Here is a 23,973-nt window from a genome sequence, read left to right on the forward strand (position 1 = left end):
GTTAAGTTGCTGTTTGTTCACCTAAACTGTTCATGATTAAGCATGCATACCTATGTAAACTTTATATCCATAGTCCACTAATAAAAAAACAATTATGTTGCCTGTATATAACAGAAAGATAAAGACCAAAAGGTAAAATTTTCAAAAGCACCTGAGTCACTCCAGTGATTAAGTCCCATTGGGCTTCCAGTAGGATTTAGCTGCTTTTGAAAATTTTACCCCACAATCACATTGTTAAAGGATTTATTTTAAAAAAGGATCATCTCACTGTCAGAGGTCAATAATTAAGACTATTTTTGCAAACTACTGTTTATTAATAGAGCCCTACCAAATTCACAGTCCATTTTGGTCAATTTCCGAGTCATGGGATTTTAAAAATCATAAATTTCATGATTTCAGATATTTAAACTCTGAAATTTCATGGTATTGTAATTGTAGCCTTTTGCGCATATATATCAAAATCTTACCACCAAAGCTGAACCTGAACCTAAGTGATCATCCCAAACTGCATTTACTAGATTCTCAGACAGATTTAAATAGCATATGTAGATCAGTGTTTATCAACCATTTCTATTATTTGATCTTTAGTGGTCACAAAAAATGCTGGAGTGGTAAGACTTGGAGTGACAATGGAATTTATCTCAGTGCTGATGCTCTAGCCGCTCTGTCCCATTCCTGGTACCAGGGTCTCCTGTGGAAGGCAACAAGAACAGGCTCCGCACCTCCTGCAAGGGGCTCTTTTCCGGGGAATCTTGGGGTAACCCCTTTTATTTGTATCAGCAAAGTGGACCATGAAGTTCTAATAGTAACAGAACAAGTACACACTGAAAACTTTTTAATGTTGTGCCTAACATTCTTGTAAAAGATATTGGAGGACAGGGTGCCCTTATCTCTAAATTTCCTGGTTTTCTAGTATTAGAATTTAGGCATTTAAACTCCCACAGTCAGGAAGAGCACAATGACTATGGGTAGCTTTGTGCGGTCACAATCACAACTCCACCTTAAAGTCTACCTAGTGAATATCCTTAGTTTAAAGTAGTGACATAGGTTTAGGGAGCAAAAAAGCTAGGGACTCACTAACTTCCTACAGATTTGTCTATCCATGACAGTCCCTCTATACATTCTAGGAAAAACCCTCTTTCCTCCAAAGTACTCCTGCTCGCCCCCCATCCCATCTGCAAATCCAGAAAGCAACAGTCATCTGAGTTGCAGCTGTTTGGGGGATGGCAGCAACTCCTGCCCTTCTGGCCCACAGCTCCTCTTCCCCATAACTGCAATCTCCTCCTGATCAACACCACTTCTCCAATCACTGGCTGCTGTGTCTCTGCCATTAACACAGCCTGTCAAGCAGCCTCACTTGTGAGCCCTTTCCTCAGTAACAATCCTCCCTAGAATCCTGTTGTATTTTGAGCTCTCTCTGCACGGGAGAAGGTAGGGTGCTCACCTCAGATTTTATAAATGAAAAATTAGGATTTCTGTTGTACTTTGATGAATTCACAGGAACCTGGTTATCTTTAGCATTTTCCTCTTTTTGCAGCTGCAAGATTTAAAACTTCATGCAACTAAATTTTGCTATCATAGATAAAAATCTTGCTTAGGAGAGTTTGGTAAACTAAGTTTCATATCCCTCCCCTACCACCACCACCTTCCCTCCCCTCCCCCTTTAATAAATATAGAGTGTTAGAAAGCTTTTGCAACTTTGAAAATGTCTATTTTGTGTGGTGACCTCTGTCAGAAACCCCCTTTTGAAAGACCTAAATTTGGTAGATTTTGTAAAAAGCTCAAGACTTGTTTTAACGTTTTTCAAACTTAGCTGACATAATAGATTCTAGCAAGGCAGCAAAATATGGCTTTAAAACAGTAACATACCAGTAATCTTTATGGAAAAGTTACTGCTTTTTCATGGTAGACCAACAACTGTCCAAAGAGCGGATTATACAACTTGAATACCAATAACGAAAAACCCACAGTTCAATATTCTACCCTTTAAAATGACAAATTTATATGGAAATATACGTATCTCACAGAACTGGAGGGGACCTTGAAAGGTCATCGAGTCCAGTCCCCTGCCTTCACAGCAGGGCCAAGTACCATCCCTGATGTGAAAGTGAAACAACAGTAAGTTTCACCTATTGTACAAATCGAAGATTGGTAAAGAAAGCTTACATTTCATACACAACACAGTTGCAAATACAGCACATAGCTTTGCTTCAGATAAAAAGTTTTGCTCTTTTCATAGAAGGGCTTTATGTACATAAAACAAAATGTTTCTGTTCTAAACAGCTCTTCCAGTCAGCAATAAGATTACATTTTGATATAATTTAGGTTGCACACTCCCATGATAGCGTGTCCAGACTTTCAGATTCTCTGTATAGCCCATCAATGGCCCAAGAAGAACAGTTACAAGATTTTCTGAAGTTCTTAAAGTTTGCCAAATATAATCAAAGTACTGTTTCATTTGACTAATATACTAACAATTTCAAGTAGAAGGGCACAGTGGGGAGGGGAAAGAGGTAAGATTACAGATACTTTACCATACTTCATTGCCTCCATAAGAGCTACATATGAAAATTCAACCCAAGACTTTGTTAGACAACAAAGAAGAACCTAAGCTACATTACTGGTTCACAGTTCTACAGAGGCAATATTAAGATAGCTTTCTGCTTTACAGCAACAAGAATATACAAATAATTTAACAGATGAACAGTTTTCCAGTCAGAACTAAAACATTGTTTTATTTTAAAAACCTTTTACCTAGTGTGCAAGTTATACATTTGTGTGCTAGATGATGAACAACGGGTTCCTGTCAATATTTAAAAGAAAGCGCCATGAACATAAAAAATATGCCTTGCCTTCCCTTTACTCTCTTAGAAGTTTTTAAACAAATAACTCATCTGTAGTAAGAGACTCTGCACATTACTGTCCCAAACTTCTTACATTCAATCTTTACACAATTCAAAGTATCCACTACATTCAAGGGTGCACACAAGACCGGACTTGTGTACATACCTCCTCACCACCCTTTTCATTTCTCCCAAAATATTAAATCTAAAATCATCTGTCTTACACCACTTTCACCTGTGTCACCTTTCCCTTAACTCTTATCATTGACTTCTTTCCACATCAAACCTCAAACGCTCTTCAACTTGAAGGCTTTAAGTTCTGCCCCCACCTGCCTGGCAAGCTATCACCTCTTATTTTCCATGTCTAAGGCCTGTAGGCCAACTGCTTTTATTTTATCTCCTTCATACTTGCAATAATGTCTTTTCTTGCGCCCAAACATCCTCTCTCTGTATGCCAATTCCTCCTCAGATCTTACTTTTCAGTTAGCCTTTCGTCACCTCCTCAGATCTGGAATTATCTGCTTCAATTGCTGTTTTTATTCTAAAAAAAGTGTCTATTTTTAGAATAAAGACAAGCATTCCATGGAACGGAACATCTGCTTCCATGGAAATTACACTTTCTTCTTTCTTCCTATTCCCACATCATCAGTAATTTTTCTTTTCATTATCATTTAAACTACATTTTGGGGCCAGAATTATATTTATGTTTGAACAATGCAGAAATAGAGCTGTTCAGAGATGCAGCCACCCTGCCAAAAGGAAAAGTGTATACCTCAAAAAGGCAAAGATGAATAAAAGATCATAATGGTCAAAGATTAAATTGTCTTAAGCAGAAGAGCCTTGCAGATAGTTAAAGGGACTCTAGAATATATAGAGGAAGGATGTTTCTTAAGACTGAATCTGTCCCTACACTAAGATCATAGAATATCAGGGTTGGAAGGGACCTCAGGAGGTCATCTAATCCAATCCCCTGCTCAAAGCAGGACCGATTCCCAGACAGATTTTTGCTCCAGATCCCTAAATGGCCCCCTCAAGGATTGAAAACTCAACTCTGAGTTTAGCAGGCCAATGCTCAAACCACTGAGCTATTCCCACCGGATGATCTTGTTCTTACTCAAAACCAAATGAAACACTGGGACAGAGTAGGATAACCAACTCAGCCTTAGGAGGGAAAAATCAAAAACAAAACAAAAACAAAAGCGGGACTGATTTATCAAGCAGAACTCATGTCTAGATCAGAGTTTAAACTAGCATTATACATTTGAATTTAGTCCATTACTTTCTCAGCAACCAGTACATAGCACGTGTTTTAGATTCCCTCTATTGATCGCACATTCAAAACATACTGTGTCAACAGTAGCTTTTTCCTCCAAAATAATTCCTACTATTCTTAGTCCCACTTCAGCTCCACCAGCATTATGATGGCCTGTGACACAAGCACTTTTACCACCATGCAGGCCAATTATGCTCCTAGTAGGTCTACACAAGATGGTGAAAAAGACAACTTGGCTACCAGTCTCTTATCTACATTGGTACTCCCACTACTGCTAGCGCCACGGAAGCTGAAAAAGACGGTTACTCACCGTTGTAACTGTTGTTCTTCGAGATGTGTTGCTCATATCCATTCCAGTTAGGTGTGTGCGCCGCGCGTGCACATTCGTCGGAAAACTTTTACCCTAGCAACTCAGTGGGCCGGCAGGTCGCCCCCTAGAGTGGCGCCGTCATGGTGCTCGATATATACTCCTGCCGGCCCACCCGCTCCTCAGTTCCTTCTTGCCGGCTACTCCGACAGTGGGGAAGGAGGGCGGGTGTGGAATGGATATGATCAACACATCTCGAAGAACAGTTACAACGGTGAGTAACCGTCTTTTCTTCTTCGAGTGATTGCTCATATCCATTCCAGTTAGGTGAATCCCAAGCCTTACATAGGCGGTGGGGTCGGAGTGAAATGTGCAGAATGAAAACTGCTAAGCCAGAGGCTACAGCATCTCTTGACTGTTGAACCAGGCCATACTGCGGAGCAAAGGTATGGACCGAGGACCAATGGAGCTGCGCGACAGATCTCGTGGGTAGGAACACGAGTCAGCAAGGCGGCAGATGAAGCCTGAGCCCTGGTAGAATGCACGGTGATGTGGCTTGGGGAAATATGAGCCAAATCATAACAAGTGCGGATGTACACCATCACCCAAGATGAGATCCTCTGAGAGGAAAACAAGCAAGCCTTCCCTTTGGTCTGCTACCGTGACAGAGCTGGGGCACCTTACGAAATGGTTGTGTCAGCGCAATATAAATGCGAGCACTCTACCGATGTCCAGGGAGTGCAATTGTTGCGCCCATTGCGTTGAGCTGGGGGTAACATGAAAGGCCGAAACCACCTTAGGGAGGAAAGCCGGGTGCGGTCATAACTGCACCTTGTCTTTGTGAAACCTAGTGTACGGCGGAACCACCGTAAGAGCTCTGAGCTCGGAGACTCGTCTGGCCGATGTAACAGCTACGAGGAAAGTTGTCGTCCAAGACAGGTATAGCAGAGGGCCGGTCGCGAACAGCTCGAATGAGGGAGACATAAGTCTGGTTAAAACTAGGTTGAGGTCCCAGGTTGGGGCTGGGCGGCGCACCCGAGGGTGCAAGCGCTCCAAGCCCTTGAGGGACCTCGAACCCATAGAGTGCGAGAACACAGAACGTCCACCTTAGCCTGGCTGGAAGGTAGAGATGGCTGCCGAGTGTACTCTCAGTGATGATACCACCAGGCCCTGCCGCTGAAGGCCAGAGGCAGGCCAAATAGAGGGGATCGAGACCTCGGTAGGAGCAAGATCGAGTGTATTGCACCTGTAGAAGAAGCGCTTCCACTCGGCACGGTACGTCGACCAGGTGGAAGGCTTCCTGTCACCCCGGCTCAGTTACGCAGCAGCCACACCGTGAGGCGAAGAGGCTGCAGGTCCGGGTGACGAAGCCTGTCGTGGCCCTGAGTGATGAGGTCTGGGTGGGTTGGCAGGGTAATTGGGTCGGTTATTGACAGACCGAGCAACGTGGTATGTCAGTGCTGCCTGGACCACGCTGGAGTGATCATGATGATGCACGCGCTGCCCCTGCGGAGTTTGAGTAGGACCTAATGAACCAGTGGGAAGGCATAAAGGAGTTGGCCTTTCCACGGCATCAGGAATGCGTCCAAGATCGATCCCGAGGAGAGACCTTGGAAGGAGCAGAACATCTGGCATTTTCTGCTCTCGCAGTAAGCGAACAGGTCTATGTGAGGAAAAATCTCCACTTCTGGAAAGCAGAACGCCTCACATGGGGCAGAGTGACCACTCATAAGACAGTAAAGACCTGCTGAGTCAAAGCGCCAAGGCGTTCCGAACGCCTGGGAGAAAGGACGTCACCAGCTCCATCGAGTGGGCCATGCAAAAGTCACAGAAATGGATGGCCTCCTGACAAAAGGGGGGGAGGACCATGTCCCTCCCTGGTTATTTATGAAGCACATGGCCGTTGTGTTGGCTGTAAACACCGAGATACAACGGCCTCGCAGCTGCCGCTGGAACCCCTGGCACGCCAGGCGGACTACTCTCATTTTTGGGGCATTGATGCGGAATGCCAGCTCCCGAGAAGACCAAAGGCCTTAAGCTCGGAGGTGACCATGAGCACTCGAGCAGAGAGATGACGCGTCCGTCGTCAGAGGCAGTGAGGGCTGGGGCGGATGGAACCGCATCCCTGCCCACACCAGGGAGGGAGTTAGCCACCACTCTAGGGAGCCTAAGGTGCTCGAGGGAACGGTGACTACCATGACCATTGGCTCCCTGTCCGGGTGGTACGCCGAGGTGAGCCGGACTTGGAGAGGACGGAGGCGGAGCTTGGCGTGTTTGGTTACAAACTTGCGGGCAGCCATGGACCCAGGAGACTGAGACAAGTGCGAGCCGAGGTCGTTGGGAAAGTCTGCGGACCTCGGATGATTGTTGCCATCGCCTAAAACCGCAGTTGTAATAAGTAGGCTCCGGCTAGGTTGGAGACCAGGATAGCCCCTAGTAAGTCCAACCTCTGCGTGGGAACCAGAGTGGATTGCTCTATAGTAATCATCAGGCCTAGACCTGTGAATAAGACCGTGACGATGCCCACGTGCTGAGTGGTTTGTGTCTCAGAGTCTCCTCGGATAAGCGGATCGTCCAGATACGGAAAAATGCATATCTGACATCACCAAAGGTAGGCGGCGACTATGGCCGTAAACCAGAAGTACTGACGGTTGGCTAGAAAGCGGAGGTATCTCCTGTGCGGAGGGAAGATGGCGTTGCGAAAGTACGCGTCCTTCATATCGAGGGCAGCATAGTAGCCCCCAGGAGGCAAGGATGGAATAATGGTTCCCAGGGATACCATGCAGAACTTCAACCTTATCCTAAACTGGTTGAGTCCGCGCAGGACTAGGAAGGTCTGAGACCTCCGTTCGAGTGGAGGACTAGGGCATAACAGGAGTAGACCCCCTTGCCCCTTTCGTCAGTCGGCGTCTGCACCTCTTGTACGAGGAATTGCTCGTGAGAGGGGTCCCTGAAGGGGGACAGGGCTGAAACAAATTAGAGGTGGTACCTATGCCCCACCGTGCGCAGGACCCAGCGATCTGAAATTAACTGGGGCCACGCCAGGAGAAAGCGGGATTGGGATCCCGGCCTGTGACTGGTACACCGCCCTCAGGCGCACCTTGGAAGGTTCGTCTTTGGTCCCAGTGGTAATTGCGAGGGACCTTGACCTTGGCTCTTTAGGGGTCCTGACGTTCGTCTGCGACCACCTTGGCCTCGCCGTTTGCCAAAGTCCTGTCTCTGGCTAGGCACAGAGTATGGCGGCTGGGGACAGAAAGGCCTGCGTTTGGTCGCTGGCATATGCATGCTGAGAGAGCGCATTAGGACCCTATTGTCCATAGGCTTCGCAGCCTGGGGCTGTCTTTGCCGCGAAGAGGCCTTTACCAACAAAGGGTAAATCCTGAATGGCCTACTGCAGCTCCGGCCGGAGGTTTGAAACCTGAAGCCATGAGATGCAGCTCATGGCGACACCAAAGGCCAGAGTTCTGGCTGCTGAGTCTGCTGCGTCCAAAGAGGCCTGGAGGGACGCTCTGGGTACCTTTTTCCCCCGTCCTCCAAGACGGCAGCGAACTCTTGGCGGGAGTTTTAGGGAGAAACTCCATAAACTAAACTACCTTCACTCAGGTGCTATAATTATAGCAGCTAAGCAAGGCTTGTTGCTTTGCTACCCAGAGCTGCAGGGCCTCTGCAGAGTACACCTGGCGGTCAAGTAGGTTCATTCGCCAAGCCTCCTTTGGTTTCGGGGCTGGCGCCCGCTGGCCATGCCAATACCTCTCCTTAACCGACTGAAAGACTAGTGAGCAGAGAGGAGAGCGGACAGATGAGTAGTCGTACCCCTTAGAGGGCCCCATACCGGGTCCTCTACCTCTGGGACCTCCTCCACCTCAGGTTGTGGGGGTACTAAAAAAAAAGGCATGGGCAGAGTCTCTGACTCTATCGGACCTTGCCCAGATCGGCACCGGGAGGCGTACCGGTACCTGGAACGAGATCCAGACCTGCAACCAGAACGGTGCCGGGAGGTCGACCGAGATCTCGAGGCTCGAGGAGAGGCTACGGGAGTCACGGTACCTGTCGCGGTGCCGGAAGTCGGAACGGTGCAGATAGTAGCGGGTCGGCGAACGGGATACCGACCGGTGCGGTGAGTGCGACCAGTACCGATGAGGAAAACAGCACCGGGACTGCAAGTGATGTCGGGTGTGCCGATGGGACCTGGAGCGTCTGCGGGACCGTGATCATGAACGGTGCCGCTCTGCTGTGCTGGCAGAGGACGGTCATATGAAGAGACTGTATTACCCGCACCGGCAGTGCCGGGGTCAGGCAGCATCGACTCTGTCATGGCAATGAGATCCCTCGCCGTTGGTAATGTCTCCGGCGTGGAGGGAACAGCAGGCTCAACCACAGTGCATACTGGGGAGCTGTCAGGCACCGGATTCGACGGCCCTCGTGGGACCGGGATCGACGGTACCGAGGTCGTCAGAGCTTCGGTAGGTGTCGGTGCTGGACGATCCGACTTAGACGAGCTCTCTGGCTGCGGTGCAGTCGGCACGGAAGCAACAGGAGCAGTAAGCTCAACCACGGCGCATGCCGGGGAGCCGTCAGGCACCGGATTCGACGGCCCTTGTGGGACCGGGATCGACGGTGCCGACGTCGTCGGTGCCTCAGCAGGTGTCGGTGCCGGGCGATCTGACTTAGACGAGCTCTCTGGCTGCGGTGCAGTTGGCACAGAAGCAGCGGGAGCAGTAAGCTCTACCACGGCGCGTGCCGGGGAGCTGTCAGGCACTGGATTCAATGGCCCTGGGGGATTGGAATCGACGGTGCCGATGTCATCGGTGCCTCTTCAGGTGTCGGTGCCGGGCAATCCGACTTAGACGAGCTCTCTGGCTGTGATGCAGGTGGCACGGAAGCAGCAGGAGCAGGGGGCTCAACCACGGCGCGTGCCGGGGAGCCGTCAGGCACCAGCAGGAATTGTAGGCTCTCTCGACCTCGGAGGAAGGGAGCGGTGCCGAGTCGACTTCGGTGCCGGCGACGGCCGGTGCCGAAAGGCCTTGGCAGTACCGGCGGGGTCCGGTGCCGAGGAGGCGCTTCTGCCAGCTGCTTGATCATCGCTCGGTGCCAAAGGTGGAGGGGTAAGTGAAAGTCCCGCTCCTTTTTGTTCTCGGCTTAAAAGCCTTACAAATGGGGCACTTAGCTGTCAAATGTGATTCCCTGAGGCACTTCAAACAGGAGTCGTGTAGATCTCCCTTCGGCATCGGCTTCTGGCAGGCCGAGCCCATTTTAAAACCCGGTGAGCCGTGCATGGGCTCCGGCACCGGGTGCAGGGAAGGGGCTAATTCCTGAACCCCGCTAACTATTACTAAACTAACTATGTTAGCAAAGAAAAAACGTATAACTATAGAAATATATATATAAAAGGATTATAACTGTATAACTATATACGAGAACTACGAGTAGCTAGGGTAATGGAGGTCAGCTAAGCCGCGCTCCACTGTTCCAACGACCGACACGGGCGGTAAGAAGGAACCGAGGAGCGGGTGGGCCGGCAGGAGTATATATCGAGCACCATGACGGCGCCACTCTAGGGGGCGACCTGCCGGCCCACTGAGTTGCTAGGGTAAAAGTTTTCCGACGAATGTGCACGCGCGGCGCACACACCTAACTGGAATGGATATGAGCAATCACTCGAAGAAGAACAGTGGGAAGTTTCAGAAAAAGAGGCTACTGTAAACCAGGATATTTTGATTTCTGAATTAATAAATTGCATGAAATTCCAAGTCTGTGCACTCCGAGATAAACTGTATAAGGTCTACGGTGCAGTGCGACACTGGCAGCATAAAGGCCCAACAGAACAGCAGCTACGGATGGTGGATCACTTCTGATGTCATCTTAGAAATATTGGAAGTTATGTGTCTTACAATTAAAGCATATGTAAATAAGACTAAGGGACTCAACCTTGTATGGGGAAATATGATATAGGGTGAATGCACTGTCATTGTTCTATGGAGAAGAGGTGATGCCCTCTCTGTGAAAGGAGGAGGGGAAGTGATGGAGGAGAAGCAGGGGGAACATTTGAGGGACAGAGGCAGGCAGGAAGAACCTGAGGGAGAGTTTTAGAGAAACTGTCTGTGAGTAACCTGAGAGACACAGGGTGAGGGGAGAGAGCAGCTAGAGTGGCACAGAGAAACTAGGACTGACAGAAACTGAGAATAAGTGGAGAGGCTGAGATTGGGCAGGACAACAGACAGATGTGCAGGAGAAGATCCCATCAGTTTACAGCTGGCTGGTCATGTCAGTATGTGTTTAATCATGTGTTCTTGAGCATCCATTCCTTAATATTCCTGATCATTGGATCTAGTCATCTCCTATCATTGATTCATGTTGTCCCAGATATCCAGAACAAGAGAACCAAAGGTCCTTCAGATCCAGTGGGTCTGGTCTAACGTGCACCCCAGCAAGCAAGCATCACTGGTGTCAAGACCATCTCTTCAGGAAGTCATGAGAGGTGCTTGAGACTCAGAGACTGACTTCGTGTTAGACAGCACTCAGTGAGATATTTGGGGGAAGGGGAACCTTGAACCAAAAACAACAACCTATAAGATAATAGCCTGTGCACACAGAGATAGATTTTTTTTTTTAATTTAGAGGATTATATATGTCATATCTGGCTTTAAGACTAAGTTTGATAAGTTTATGGAGGGGATGGTATGATGGGATAGCCTAATTTTGGCAATTAATTTGGCAACTGATCTTTGTTTATCAGCAGGTAAGTATGCCTAGTGGTCTATGATGGGATGTTAGATGGGGTGGCATCTGAGTTACTACAGAGAATTCTTTCCTGGGTGCTGGCTGGTGAGTTTTGCCCACATGCTCAGGGTTTAACTGATCGCTATATTTGGGATCGTGAGGGAATTTTCCTCCAGGGCAGATTGGCAGAGGCCCTGGAGGTTTTTCGCTTTCCTCTGCAGTATGGGGCACGGGTTACTTGCTGGAGGATTCTCTGCAGCTTGAGGTCTTCAAACCACAATTTGAGGATTTCAATAACTCAGACAGAGGTTAGAGGTTTGTTACAGGAGTGGGTGGGTGAGATTCTGTGGCCTGCATTGTGCAGGAGGTCAGACTAGATGATCATAATGGTCCCTTCTGACCTTAAAGTCTATGAGTCTATATGTAGTTAAGTAGACTTAGTAGTAAGTTAGTATGCGCACACATTTGAACGTGTGTGTGTGTATATATGTATTTGAATCGGGTTTTTAATTATATACTTTATATATTAAATATTGTAGGTAGGTGGAGTCCAGTTCTGTTTGTTCCAGTGTAAATAAAATCTGTTATTTTTTGTTGGACCATCACTTTTATTACCTTGTCTATCATCCCACAATCTTTGACTGTAATGTAATTCCCCACCCCCTCAACCCCCAATCTCTTAAATGCTGAGTAAATTATACCACCCCTGTGATGGACCACTGCTAAATCTTGGTCAGTGTATTTCAAATTATAACACAATAACCCTACTCGGAGAGGTCAGTTTACACATAGCACACAATATCTGCCTGTGACCTGGAGAACATTTTGTTATGCTGCAGTTGTTGAACAGCTGCAATACTGAACCTATGGTTCTAAAAGAAAAAACTACAAAGAGAAAGAAAGAGGAAGGATGACTCTTTACAAGTCATCTGTGCCTCAGTTGTTCTATATGTAAAATGGGAATACTACTTCCTTTTTCCCCAACTTTGTGTCTATTTAGTTTGTATGCTCTTCAGTGCAGGTACTGTCTTATTAGAGGTATGTTAAGCGCATAGCACAACAGGACCTCTGTCTATATGGGGGAACCCCTGTGCTACTATTAATACCACTAACAAAAAAGTTCAGAATTGGGAATGATTTCAGCTGATTGAATTTTAATGATCATAGGCAAGTTTTAGCCTAGCAGTACTCCAAATTCTGAAGGCACACCACCACCACCACCTAATCTTCATTTAAACACTCAAAATATAGCTAAAGAATGCTCAAATTAGAATCCATTTAAATCATCCACAAAGAGGAAGAAGGTGCAAAATAAAAACACATCATCGAGAACAGAAGATTAGGATGTTTAAAACTAACTATGTGGGTTGCACAACAGCAGAGTCTCAGTGTATGTCTTTTGACACTTGCTTAAAAAAACAAAAAAAAAACCTCCTTTATATTAACATTTCCTACTTTTAAAATTTATTTCTAAAAGCAAGCTCAGCCAATCCACACACGAGTCATGCAAAATCACAGTTCAGATTTTTGGACAACAGTTTACAGAGCCCCCAACTCAACATCAGAGGCACCAAGTTAAAGATATTTCTCTGCAGTTCCATGAACAAAGCTTGGGATAAACAAAAGGAAAAAAAGTGTTTCCGAGGGTTCCAAAATTGAAACAAGATTTGCATGTGAAAAACTGATATTACTGTGCCCTCTTGATCACTCATTTCAATACCACCACCCAAATACGCAAGCTACAACCAAACTATTCTGAAGCAAGAATTAAAGTTGAGAATTTGAGAATTGCATCACCAGAACAGCTAGGAGAATTAGTATAGGTGTTTTTTTCTAACTAAATTACTAGTTCTTATGAGCTTCCCCATTTTCCAAACGCACGCACAGAACACACTGACTTTAATTGGACAAGAAAGCCATACTCTAAAAGCCACAAAAGCATACAGCTTATCGTTTGCTCTCTACCAACACAGAAATTGAGTCTAGGTGGATGACATGAGAGGTCTTCTGCTACAGACCAACAGCAGAGCTGTAGCATGAGTGCGATCCTGCCACCAGTCCTACCACAAGATCTCCTCCCTCACCAGCAGAGGGCATGAACTGTAGAGCTGGAGCGTTCAAACTCTCACAGTATACACTAAATATTAAAAGAAATTGAGTCATGAGCTACTTTCCCATGCACATTTGTGATTATACTGATCACTTCCCCCTCTGGTAACTATAACTATTGCTTACGCGGGAAAGTAGTATTAGGCAGTATTTTTTTGCCATCTTTACTCCAAGAATGGTTCATCTTTTGAAGAAAAAGAATCACACTGCATGCTTATGTTCTTATATGATTTTACACCCCTGCCACCTGTTCTTTTCTCAGTTTAAATAAGAATAGCCAGCACAATGTAAACCAGACAGATCTCTGCTGCCTGCCAGTAAATGGCCCATGGACCCCAATTTGGGAACTTCTGCTCTAGAATACATCCCAATATGAATGAACAGAATCCTAGTCAATACGTGCATCAGTTGAAGGCCAGCCTGAGCCTGGATCCTGTGAGTAACCCACAGATTTCAAGAAATGTGAAAGTCACAGGAACCTGCAAAAGCCTAGGAAAAGCTCAGCAGTTCAGCCTGTATCAGTTCGTACAATTTACAGCACCATGGCAGTCCAGGGATCCTGTACGGAGGGAGAATTCTCTCCAGCCTGAAGAAGGGAAATACAGTACTATGTGACTCTGGCAATAGAAAATTTCAGTCATAATTTATTTTCCCCAGTACTAGAACAAAAGCAACCAGGTCACAGCACAGAAGATTAAGTGAAAGAATTTTTTTTTAAAAAGCCCTCATTACTTCTGGCTCCCACTACATAAACCCTTCAATATTACACAGCTATCCCGCATACTTCAGCAAGTTTCCTCTCTTTTGGGGCTCTAGGGGATAAATTCAGGTTTAGGCTACCCACACTTGCTTGCCATATTATTCATACTGTCTAATCAAATCACACAAACCCAAACACCATTATCCCTGCCCCACCCCTTCCCTGAGGCCCCATCCCCCACTCACTCCATCTCCTCCTCCCTCCATCACTTGCTCTCCCCCACCCTCACTTTCACTGGGCTAGAGCAGGAGGTTGGGGTGCTGAAGAGGTGTGGGGGGGGGTCCAGGTTGAGCCTGGGGTAGGGGGTTGGGGTGCAGATTCTGGGAGGGTTTGGGTGCGGGAGGGGGCTCAGGGCTGGGGCAGAGGGTTGGGGTGTGTGCAGGAAGGCGTGTAAGCTGTGGGCTCTGGCCGGGTGGCACTTATCTCAGGCAGCTCCTGGGAGGTGGCCAGCATGTCTGGCTCCTAGGCTCAGGGGCAGCCAGTCAGCTCCATGTACTTCCCCTGCCATGTGCCCCCACAGCTCCCATTGGCCGCTGTTCCCAGCCAAGGGGAGCTGCAGAGTTGGCAGTCGGGGAAGGAGCAGCATGCAGAGATCCCCTGGACGCCCCTGTGCCTAACTGGATATGCTAATCGCTTCTGGGAATCGCATGGAGCGCCAGGGCGCCTGCCTTAGCCCCACTGCTCTGCCAGACTTTCAGTGGCCTACAATATCCTAGATTGGCTTCCAATAGCCTCCTGGAGACTGATCCCAATTCCTGGAGACTCACGGCCAATCCGAGAGAGTTGGCAACCCTATTCATACTCCTCTGGAAGGAGAGCTTTCAAAAACACAAAACTTGTAAGATGTTGGGTATTTGTGCACAAAGGATTTTCAAAACAAAGAAGAAAATGAAATATGTACTGATCCTAAATACAGTAGTAATATTTCTGTATTGATTTTCAAATACTTTAAGCAAATCAAAAGCTTCAGGCAATGTTAAACTAAAATGTGTAGTAGTCTAAGAAAATTAGATACTGTACTTAGAAAAGGTTTTGGCCCCAAAAGAGAAACTTAATTGTGCTTACAGTTTGAAAAACACTTCTAACGCAATAGCTGTGGTATAAAATAGAAACATGAAATCCTTCACATTCCGCCTATAATCAAGGTACACATTTGTCAAACTTGATTACTACTGTAAGTATTAATCTGGCAAGCAATGCTGAACAGTGAAAAAGAGTACTTAACATTAACGTCAGTTCTAAGGAGAATTCACAACATTTTAGATTTATGGCTTGCCTACTTGGCCCTGTAGTTCAGACATTGGGAGTGGGAATAGCAGTGTGCACCAAAGTGCTGCACTATAATTCTCCTTTGTGATCTGAATGGGCACGAGCTAAACCTAGTTCAGATTAACGTTGTCCTATTCAAACAGAATGACATTAACACAAACCAGGAAACTTTTAGTTCGTTCCCACAGGGTCCACCTGGGGGAATTACAGCACAACACTTTGGCGTGCACTGCTCTTCACACCCCCGTCATAAACAGATAGTTAAGGGTTAATGTCTCTTTTACCTGTAAAGGGTTAACAAACAGTGAACCTGCAACACCTGACCACAGGACCAATCAGGAGACAAGATACTTTCAAATCTCGGTGGAGGGAAGCCTTTGTTTGTGTTTTTGGGTTTTGCTTTGTTCTCTCTGGATTCTGAGAGGGACCAGAGATGTAAGCAGATTCCTCCAATCTTTCTGAAAAAAATCTCTTCTGTTCTAATTTTAGTAAGTACCAGGAAAAAGGCAAGTTTAGTCTTTTGATTGTTTTCTGTATTTGCAAATGTGTATTTTGCTGGAAGTATTTTAAATTGTATTTTGCTGGGGGGAGGCTTCTCTCTAGTGTCTATAAGCTGAAAGACCTGTAACTTTTACCATCTAAATTACAGAGACAACTTTTACTTTTTTTCTTTTCTTTTTTATTAAAAGTTTTGCTTTTTAAGACCTGTTTGATTTTTTCCCCTTGTTGAGGCTCAAGGGAATTGAGCCTGTACTTACCAGGGAATTGATGGGAGACAGGGAGAGAGAAGGGAGGGGGGAAAAGTGGAATCCCTTTCTTTTAGATTCACAGAGCTTAAATCTGTCTCCCTCTCCAGGATAGCCCATGGAGGGAAAGCCTGGGAGGGGGAGAAAAAAACCTGGATTTCTCTGTGTTGTGATTCAAGGAGTTCGAATCACGGTGATCTCCTAGTGTACTCAGGGCGGGAAAGATCTGGGAGGAAGAAAGGAGGGGAAATGGTTTATTCCCCTTTGTTGTGAGACTCAAGGAATTTGGGTCTTGGGGTCCCCAGAGAAGGTTTTTGGGGGGACCAGAGTGCCCCAAAACACTATATTTTTGGGTGGTGGCAGCTTATCAGATCTAAGCTGGTAATTAAGCTTAGAGGAATTCATGCTGGTACCCCATCTTTTGGACTCTAAGGTTCAAATTGGGGAATTATACTATGACACCCCCACAGTCCAAACCACAGGATAGTGTATCTGTACCCTTAATGAACTTAGAAAAACCTACCCTATAGATCTCATTTTTAAAGCATGTCACGGAGGTCCAACACCACACACTTGAAGTTGTCTGCATTGCTTCCCAGTTTACCTTTATCTCTGTATTTGCTAAATGTTGATAACCGAGGAAAGGTGCAGGATTCTCATCATTGCAAATAAGGTACCATGACCACAGGAGGAGGAGGAGCAGGGAGTTTCTTCAAACGGGCCCTATACTGTGGTTGACATCTGACGTACAAGGTGTGAACAAATGCCTTGGAAAGGAGAGTACCCTCTCCCAGGGAGCAATTCAATTCTGAATGATGTCAAGTATCAGAAGAGTAGCCATGTTAGTCTGAAGAAGTGGATTTTTACCCACAAAGCTTATGCCCAAATAAATCTGTTAGTTTTTAAAGGGGCCACCGACCTCCTTGCTGTAATTCTTGAATGAGCAAAGAGAGATCCAACATTGTTGCAGGCTGTAAAGTAGCTCACTTTATACTCATCTCCAGATAGAAACATTTTCCATATTATTGATTATGTCCTGGCAAAACAGCTGATTTAGATTACTTATTTTTATGGCCCAAATACTGCTGTAAGATTTTCTTTTTGCTTTCATTGGTGATCAAAACATTTTATCAAGTAAAAAAAAATTCTTGAATTAATTTAAGCATTCCTTTATTCTCACTAAAGAAAGGAAAAAATCTAAATGAGTTTTACTTTGTTTTTGAAGGAAGGTGATTAGGGCCCCACAGTGCTAGGTGCAGTATGGAGGTTGACATGGTCCCTGCCCCAGAGAGCTTACAATCCTCCATGGAAAGTACTCATTGTCCTTGAAGTAGTCCTGGGAATCCCTACCATTCCGCCTACCCAATATCTTATGAAGCAGCACTTCAGTTAACAATCACTGACTGGAAAAAGAAAGCTAGTCTGCCCTGCTCATATGCTGATCAGCGAGACTGACAGGAATGCCCTCTACTACCTTACCTCCCCTAATAGTGAGTACCAAGTCCAAGAAACAAACATTTCTTCCATGGTAGTGAAAAGTACTACTACAAGGTAACCAGGCAGGCCCTACTTAACAAGTGGTACATTTTCCCCCTGCTGATAGGATATAAAATTTATTTTTAACATGCATTGACCAAAAAGTACTCGCAATTTTAGATACAAACTCAAGATCAGTGATCCTAAAAAAACCCTCCACGTTAATTTAATCTGAATATGTTCAATCACACTGACGTTACTTACCGAAGTTCTGTCGGGTTCCCCTTCAGATAAAACAGTTTCCATGTTGAAAGAGGCCTTGTCTCAGTATTTCTTTCAATTAGAGTTCCTCCATGCTGCAAACCTGCATATCCTGGAAGAGAACAAATCAATCATCAGTGGCTGAAATTAATTAACACTGCAACCAGATATCACTAGTGTTCTTTAACAATAATACACTAGAGCAGTGTCCAATAAAAATAATGACTTAACTGCTGCCATATGCCATTCATATCTTATTTCCTCAAAGATTCCACATACTACCTGTACAAATGGCCTACATTAAAGGAAAATTAAGGTTGCAAAGTGAAGAGCCCAAAACTCAAGAAATGATCATATTAAGGTTGGCCTATTTTGCACATGCACTGTGATAGTCTTAAAATATAACGTAATTTTCCCCACAGGATCACACTCATTCAAGGTATAGAGCTGCCAAAAGCCAGTGAATAAACAACAGTCAGTAAGCAAAAACCAGATTCTTCTGTATCTTTTTACATCCTCTTAGTTCAATGTGTAGCTCCAGGCCTCAATTACTGAGCAACATCCAAACCCTACAGTGAACAAGGAACGTTTTCCTTTTACAAGCTTTTCTGTAGCACTCAATTTAGTCAGAAATTTTTATGAATTTTTAAAATCTCCACTACAGTTTAAGCAGTAGCCTAAACAGACCTGAGGCACAGACTAAGCGACTTTGCCACTTACGGTGCCATTTTTGGACGAGCTGGGGACTGGATTCATGTTTTTTTTAGGTTCCAGTCAAAAGACACACAGGATCATTCCATCCACTTCCTCAGGACCACTGCCTTATTCCCTATATATGATGCAATGTTTTGTATGGAACAAGGAAAGGGTGCTACGATACCAGGCTAGCTAACACAACAGTATAACCCTCAAACAAACAAACAAACAAAACAAAACACCAAAAAAAACCCCAAAAAACCCAGAACCACGGTTACTCACCTTTCTGTAACTGTTGTTGTTCTTTGAATGATTGCTCATATCAATTCCAGTTAGGTGTGTGCGCGCACTGCGTGCACGGATGTCGGAAACTTCTTCCCTAGCAGCTACCCGTCGGGCAGCTGGGGAGCCCCCTGGAGCAGCGCCAATATGGCCTTCTATATAAGACCCTGCCGGCCCGAACCCCCTTCAGTTCCTTCTTGCCGGCTACTCTGACAGAGGGGAGGTGGGTGGGAATGGAATAGATATGAGCAACACATCTTGAAGAACAACAGTTACAGAAAGGTGAGTAACTGTTTTCTCTTCCTAGAGTGATTGCTCATATCAGTTCCAGTTAGGTGACTCTCAAGCCTTACCTCAGAGATGTGCTCAGAGTCAAGGAACCGCAGACTGGAGGATCACTCTGCCAAAGGCCACATCATCCTGAGAGTGCTGGACAATGGCACAGTGGGACGTGAAGGTGTCCACATGGCAGCCCTGCAGATTTCCTGGAGAGGAACGTGTGCCAGGAAGGCAGCTGATGATGCCTGAGCTCTCGTGGAGTAAGCCATAACAGCAGGCGGAGGGACATTTGCCAGGTTATAGCAAGCACGAATGCACCTGGTGATCCACAAAGATATTTGCTGAGAGGAAACCGGGGCGCCTTTCATCCACTCCACAATGGCGACAAACAACTGGGTTGTTTTACGAAAGGGCTTTGTCCGGTCTATATAGAAGGCGAGTGCTCTTCGAACATCAAGAGAATGGAGACGTTCACGAAGGTCAGCATGTGGTTTTGGGTAGAAAACGGGTAGGACGATATCCTGGCTCAGATGGAAGCGGGACACCACTTTTGGTAGGAAGGTCGGGTGAGGTCTTAGTTGAACTTTATCTTTATGAAAGACAGTACAGGGCGGCTCACATGTGAGAGCCCGTAGTTTGGACACCGACATGCGGAAGTGATGGCTACTAGGAAGACGACCTTCCAGGAGAGACAGAGAAGGGAAGAGGAGGCCAGCGGCTCAAAAGGAAGGCCCATAAGGCAAGAGAGGACCAAGTTAAGGTCCCATGCAGGTACGGGTGGCTTCATAGAGGATGGATTTTCTCCAGGCCTTTGAGGAAATGCCACACAACCAGGTGTGCAAACACGGAGCACCCGGCCACGCCTGGGTGAAACGCAGAGATGGCCGCGAGGTGGACCTTAAGGGATCCAAAGGCTAGGTGCTGGTCCTTTAGGAATACCAGGTAGTCCAAGATGCACGGAATTGGAGCCTGAAGCGGGGGCATCTGCCGCTGAGCGCACCAGCTGGAAAACCTTTTCCACTTAGTTTCATAGCTAAGCCTGGTTGACGGCTTGCAACTTTTGAGAAGCATCCGCCTTATCGAGTCCAAACAGGCGCGTTCAGCCTGGTTTAGCCACAGATCCTCCAGGCCGTGAGGTGGAGCGACTGAAGGTCTGGGTGCAGTAGACAACGGTGGTTCTAAGAGATGAGGTCAGCACTGAGAGGGAGATGCAGGGGTGCCTGGACTGACAGGTCCAGCAGGAACAGGTACTAACACTGATGCAGCCAAGCAGGAGCTCCAGAATGACATCTGCTAGCTGATTAGTGATCCGCAGCAAGAGACCCCCAGTAGAATAATTTTTTCTCCCAAAAAGGTCCAGCTGCTTAGCTTCCTTTGACTTGGGAGCAAGTCCTTGTTGGTCCTGCCTTGCCTTGGCATTCACCACGTTCACAAGCAAGCATGGGGCGGAGTAGGTAAAAAGCTATTCATAACACTTGGTGGGGACAAAGTACTTTCTTTCTACCCCCTTAGCTGTGGGAGGGATGGAGGCCAGTGTTTGCCAGAGAGACTTGGCATTGTTCTAGATGGTTTTATTCATTGGGAGAGCCACCCTGGAAGGCCCCTCCAGGTTTCTGCCAATCTCCCTGCTACAGTCTCTTATCTATTCAGAATTGTGAGTAAAAAAAGGCGGTCATAGTCTTTTAATTTGTTTTTTTTCATTTGCATATGTGTACTTACTGGAAGTAGCTTAAATTGTGTTTCTGCTGGAGAAAGTTTCTTTCTATTGTTTATAAGTTGAAAGACCCTGTAACTGTTTACCATCTAAAGTGCAGAGATAAACCTTTTACTTTTTTTTCCTCTCTTTTTTATTAAAAGTTTTGCTTGTAAGACCTGTAAATTTTTTCTCCTAGTTAAGGTTCAAGGGAATTGGTGGGAAGAAGGGAACGATAAATTTTCTCTTTGTGTTAGATTCACGCAGCTTGAATCTGTACGGCGTCTGGGTGAGGGGGAAGGTAACAGTCCTCTCCGTGTGATGATTCAAGAAGTTGAATCAGGTGATCTCCTAGTGTTCCCAGGGCGGGAAGGAGCTGGGAGGAAGAAGAGAGGGGGAGGGGAATGGTTTATACCCCTTTGTTGTGAGACTCAGGGAATCTGGGTCTTGGGGTCCCCAGGAAAGGTTTTGGAGGGACCAGAGGGTATCAGGCCCTGGAAAATTCCTGATTGGTGGCAGCGTATCAGACCTAAGCTGGTAATTAAGCTTAGGGAAACTCATGCTAGTACCCATATTTTGGATGCTAAGGTCCAGAATTGGGAATTATACTATGACATGTTGGCAGCGGTTGGGATAGTAGAATCCAAAAGCCAGTAAAATTATTAATTTTCTTTTCTTTGTTAGCTGCTTGTAAGCAGAGAGAAGGGTTTGTTTTTTTTAAACCTACAGCCAGTGAATTTTTTTTTCCTTGCTTCGGTTTGGCTGTGCATAGAAATGGCCTCAGGCAAGGGCCATTAAGTTTAACAGGGGTCTTTTGTTAGACAATAGAACTCCAGCTGTGAGGTCAACTACACCAGCAGAACACACATGCAAATGAAGGCTTTCCTTTTGTTCTAGTTTTATTCGGGAAGGCTTGTTAGAAACACTCTGTTGCTTAGCAACAGAGCAGGCAGCAGAGGAACAGTAATTCAGACAGTAAACCAGCAGAGGGCACCCCAACACAAGGAAACAGGAACCATGACTTCCAAGGCAAAAATGGAGGCAGAGGCACAAATCAAAGAAGCAGACCACAGGTGACAAATGGGAAAAAGAGGTGGAGCTGAAAGAAAGGGAAGAAAACATCAAACTGGCAGCCTATAAAAGAGAACAAGAAGCCAAAGATGCAGCCCATCAACGAGAACTGGAAAAACAACAAAAACAGAGTGAAGAGAGGGAAAAAGAGAGAAAGCATGAAATGGACTTTGCGCGGGCCAGGCAGGATGCTCCCGCCAGTCCTAACAACCCTGCGCCAATGATTGTTCCACATCACAAGAAATTTCCCACTTACAAGGCAGGTGATGACACTGAGGCCTTCTTAGAAAATTTTGAAAGGGCCTGCCTTGGGTACAGCATCTCTGAAGACCAGTACATGGTAGAACTGAGGCCACAGCTCAGTGGACCCTTAGCAGAAGTGGCGGCTGAAATGCCTAAGGAGAACATGAATGATTATAAACTTTTTCAAACCAAGGCCAGATACAGAATGGGGATAACACCTGAACATGCCCGTCGGCGGTTCAGAAACCAAAAATGGAAACCAGATGTGTCATTCCCCTGACACGCCTACCACATTGCAAAGAATTATGAAGCCTGGATAACAGGAACAAAGGTTAACAATCTAGACGAGCTGCACCTCCTGATACAAATGGAGCAGTTCTTAGATGGTATTCCTGAGGAAATAGAGAGGTACATCCTAGATGGGAAACCCAAAACGGTAATCGAGGCGGGGGAGATTGGAGCCAAATGGATGGAAGTGGCAGAAAAGAAAAAAAGCTATTGTCAAGGGGAGCGAATACCCCAGGGGGCACACCGACAATAAACCCTACGACCGAGGACAGCCAAAGACCCCACTACAACCCAAGGAAAGCCACAGACGCCCTATTCTTCCACCTCACTAGTAACCCACCTCGACTCAGTGACCAGTCAGCTGGAAGATGGGGAGGAAGAAGAGAGGGGGAAGGGAATGGTTTATTCCCCTTTGTTGTGAGACTCAGGGAATCTGGGTCTTGGAGTCCCCAGGGAAGGTTTTGAGGGGACCAGATGGTATCAGGCCCTGGAAAACTCCTGATTGGTGGCAGCGTATCAGACCTAAGCTGGTAATTAAGCTTAGGGAAACTCATGCTAATACCCATATTTTGGACACTAAGGTCCAGAATTGGGAATTATACTACGACAAGGAGGGCGGCTAAGAGTTGCCTCGGAGGGCTGGGCGCTCAATCCTGATGGTGGCCAGGCATCTGAGGGGGCGCCCTGGGCCCGGTGATATGCCCAGAGGGTCCAAAATTGCCACTGGGGCTGACAGTTGGGTGCTAAGGGATCTACGACTCCCCGGGCCTGACTGGGGAAATGTCCGAGAACTCTGAAGCTCTCTCCGACCTGCCAGAAGGGGAACAAGATCGCGACGGCCAAGGAGGAGCAGTGCGCGAGTGAAGCAAAGGTGGCACTGAGTCCCTTGGTAGGCGCAGGTCATATGGGGATCAGTGCCAGGAGGCTGATCGCGACTGGTGCCAAGCAATAGAGCGGCGGCGCTCTGGCGACCAATGCCACGATGAAGCGTGGTGGCAGGCCGGGGGCCAGTGCAACAGTCGACATGGGGATCAGAGTTCCACACTGCATTGGTCCAAATGGTGCCGCAAGGTCACCGATCATGACCTGGATCTGGAGCGGGACTATGACCCAGCAGTTGATAGCGACCTCGAGCGGGAACAGCTCCGAGGATCAGGACTGCAAGACCAGCACTGCGAGTCTAACTGATGCTGTGAGTCAGACCAGTACCTGTGGCGGTGCCGGGACTTGGAACGCCGTGGAGATGCTGGTCTGAGGGCTGCCACTCCGAACATCACCGGTTTACCCCTGGACAGTACCGGACTCAGGAGCCGGTGCTGGGGCTGAAGGCATCAGAGCTGTCATTTCGATGAGCCCTCTGGTGGCCTCAAAGGTATCCAGTGTGAAACGTAATGTGATCTCTTCCACTTGCACTGTCCCTTGTTCACCGTCCCAGGGCTGGGATGAGCAGATCTGGGCCTGGTGGCCTTGTCCTGCTTAGAGGCCTGGTTAGAGTCTTGCTGGGTCAGGATCGAGAAAACTGCTTCGGCCCTAACAGGGAGTCCTTCCAAGGCTTGCTTCTTCCCAGCAACCAGGGAATGAGCGCGGTGCCAACATGGGCATTTTTGGGGCCTGGGAGATCGCCAGTCCAGAGATGAGCGCGGGATCTTCCATGGTG

At 46.7% G+C, this 23,973-nt stretch overlaps 1 protein-coding gene across 7 annotated transcripts in view; it reads right to left on the bottom strand.

Annotated features, from left to right (window-relative positions):
• OSBPL8 (oxysterol binding protein like 8) overlaps positions 1 to 23,973 on the bottom strand; it is a 215,141-nt gene that overhangs the window by 128,727 nt on the left and 62,441 nt on the right. For all 7 annotated transcript variants that reach the window (XM_050934840.1, XM_050934831.1, XM_050934821.1 and 4 more), the window contains one exon: positions 17,768 to 17,876. In XM_050934840.1, the coding sequence (XP_050790797.1) occupies positions 17,768 to 17,809 (42 nt within the window). In that variant the 5' untranslated portion in view covers positions 17,810 to 17,876. The remainder of the gene's footprint in view (positions 1 to 17,767; positions 17,877 to 23,973) is intronic.

The sequence above is a fragment of the Gopherus flavomarginatus genome, chromosome 1, assembly GCF_025201925.1.
Source record: "Gopherus flavomarginatus isolate rGopFla2 chromosome 1, rGopFla2.mat.asm, whole genome shotgun sequence".
NCBI lineage: Eukaryota > Metazoa > Chordata > Testudines > Testudinidae > Gopherus > Gopherus flavomarginatus.